The following is a 1,418-nucleotide window of genomic DNA, read 5'->3' on the forward strand; positions in this document are numbered from 1 at the left end:
TCAGGTAGTTTCCCTGCACCCAATCTTGGATGAGCAGCTTTCTGGGCTCCCCAATGACACTGTGCTCTCTCCCAACATACACCTCCATCACACTCAGCTGCTCCCAGACTTTCTCCTCAGGAGCCCATTTGCCCTGGATTGAAATCATGCCCAGACAATTATCAGAAGGCCTGTCTTGAGGAGGCCTGTCTTGGGCATGCTCTGATTATTATCAATCACAGGCCATCGTAGGAGAGGCCCAGGCAGGTGACAAGGGTGTAGGTGTTGCTGGTGGGGTCCACTTCCTTCATGTCAATGCCAGAGACCAGCTGCATGGACTCGGAGGCTTTGTTGAAGATCACAGAAAAGAGGTGCTTGTAATTTTTGGTGACACTCTCCAGCATTTCTGCCTTTGTGACCAGCTCCTTGGCTCAATACTTAAGGAGCAGAAAATGAATCAAGTCAGCCACCTTCTTACTGAGTGCTGCTCGGAACACAGGCTCCAGGTCAGGAGAGGTGTTTGGCCCCTCCTCTTCTTGGTTCCTGGAGCCCTCAATGGATTGCCTCCATACAGTGAAATTGATGGCAGTGGGGAAGGCAGAGGCTCCCTAAGGACTCTCGAGAGGACCTTGTGACCCAGCAGCAGGCACATCATCCAGGGTTCCTGGGACCAGAGTAGAGGAGGAGGAGGTAGCAACAGGAGCCTGAGCACCCATCAGGCGCAGGGCTTCTTCTTGGGCCTCAGGGCCTTCCTCGGGCTTGCAGGATTGACTGTTCTGCTCAAGAGACATGATAATTCTGGTCAGGGCAGCAGGCAGGAGTGTGGGCAATGGAGACCTGCAGACCTGGAGAGAGAGGGAGTGTGTGAGAGGCCTCAGCTGAGAACTGAACCTTGGAGGCTCTAGCAAAGGCTTACTTACAGATCTTCTCCTTCGGTGCTCCTCTAGGGCCTCCTGGGGATCCTCTGGGGCTTCCTAGCCATCCTGGTCAGCCTGTCCCCTGAGAACCTGAAGAAAAAAGTGAGAGGGCACCTCAGGGTACAACAGGCAAACAGAGGCTGATTCTGCAGGACTGACAGTAAGGAGGATGAGGCCAGGCAATCTGGAGTCCCATGTGTTCTGGGACAGTGGGGGGCATCAGTGTGCATTCAGTTCATTGCTGGCACTAGACATCTGTACCTCTTTTTCCCTGTGACCTGAGGACACTGCCTCAGATCAAGGCCTCGGTATCTATTTCCTGGAGCTCCTGGAAGAGGAATCCATGGGCCTTCAGGCTCCCACTGCTAACAGGAGGGTAGGCTGGACTTCATGAGGCCCCCACCCTATTGGGCTGGATGGTCCCGTCCGTGCTCAAGCAAGGACTTCGCCTTTCTCCTGGCAAGACCTGGATCCCATCCTTTTGCTGGCCTGAGAAACTCAGATCAAGGGTTCACATCCCTG

General features: G+C 54.3%; 1 protein-coding gene across 1 annotated transcript; it reads right to left on the reverse strand.

Moving 5' to 3' along the window:
- Positions 1-284: 284 nt before the first annotated feature.
- Positions 285-770, reverse strand: LOC108284241 (melanoma-associated antigen 5). Its single transcript, XM_017500911.1, is given in 1 exon segment — positions 285-770. A coding segment is annotated over 1 exon segment (360 nt). The 3' UTR covers positions 285-410.
- Between the last annotated feature and the right edge of the window lie 648 nt (positions 771-1,418).

The sequence above is a fragment of the Cebus imitator genome, unplaced genomic scaffold (assembly GCF_001604975.1).
Source record: "Cebus imitator isolate Cc_AM_T3 unplaced genomic scaffold, Cebus_imitator-1.0 Scaffold273, whole genome shotgun sequence".
Classification (NCBI taxonomy): Eukaryota; Metazoa; Chordata; class Mammalia; order Primates; family Cebidae; genus Cebus; species Cebus imitator.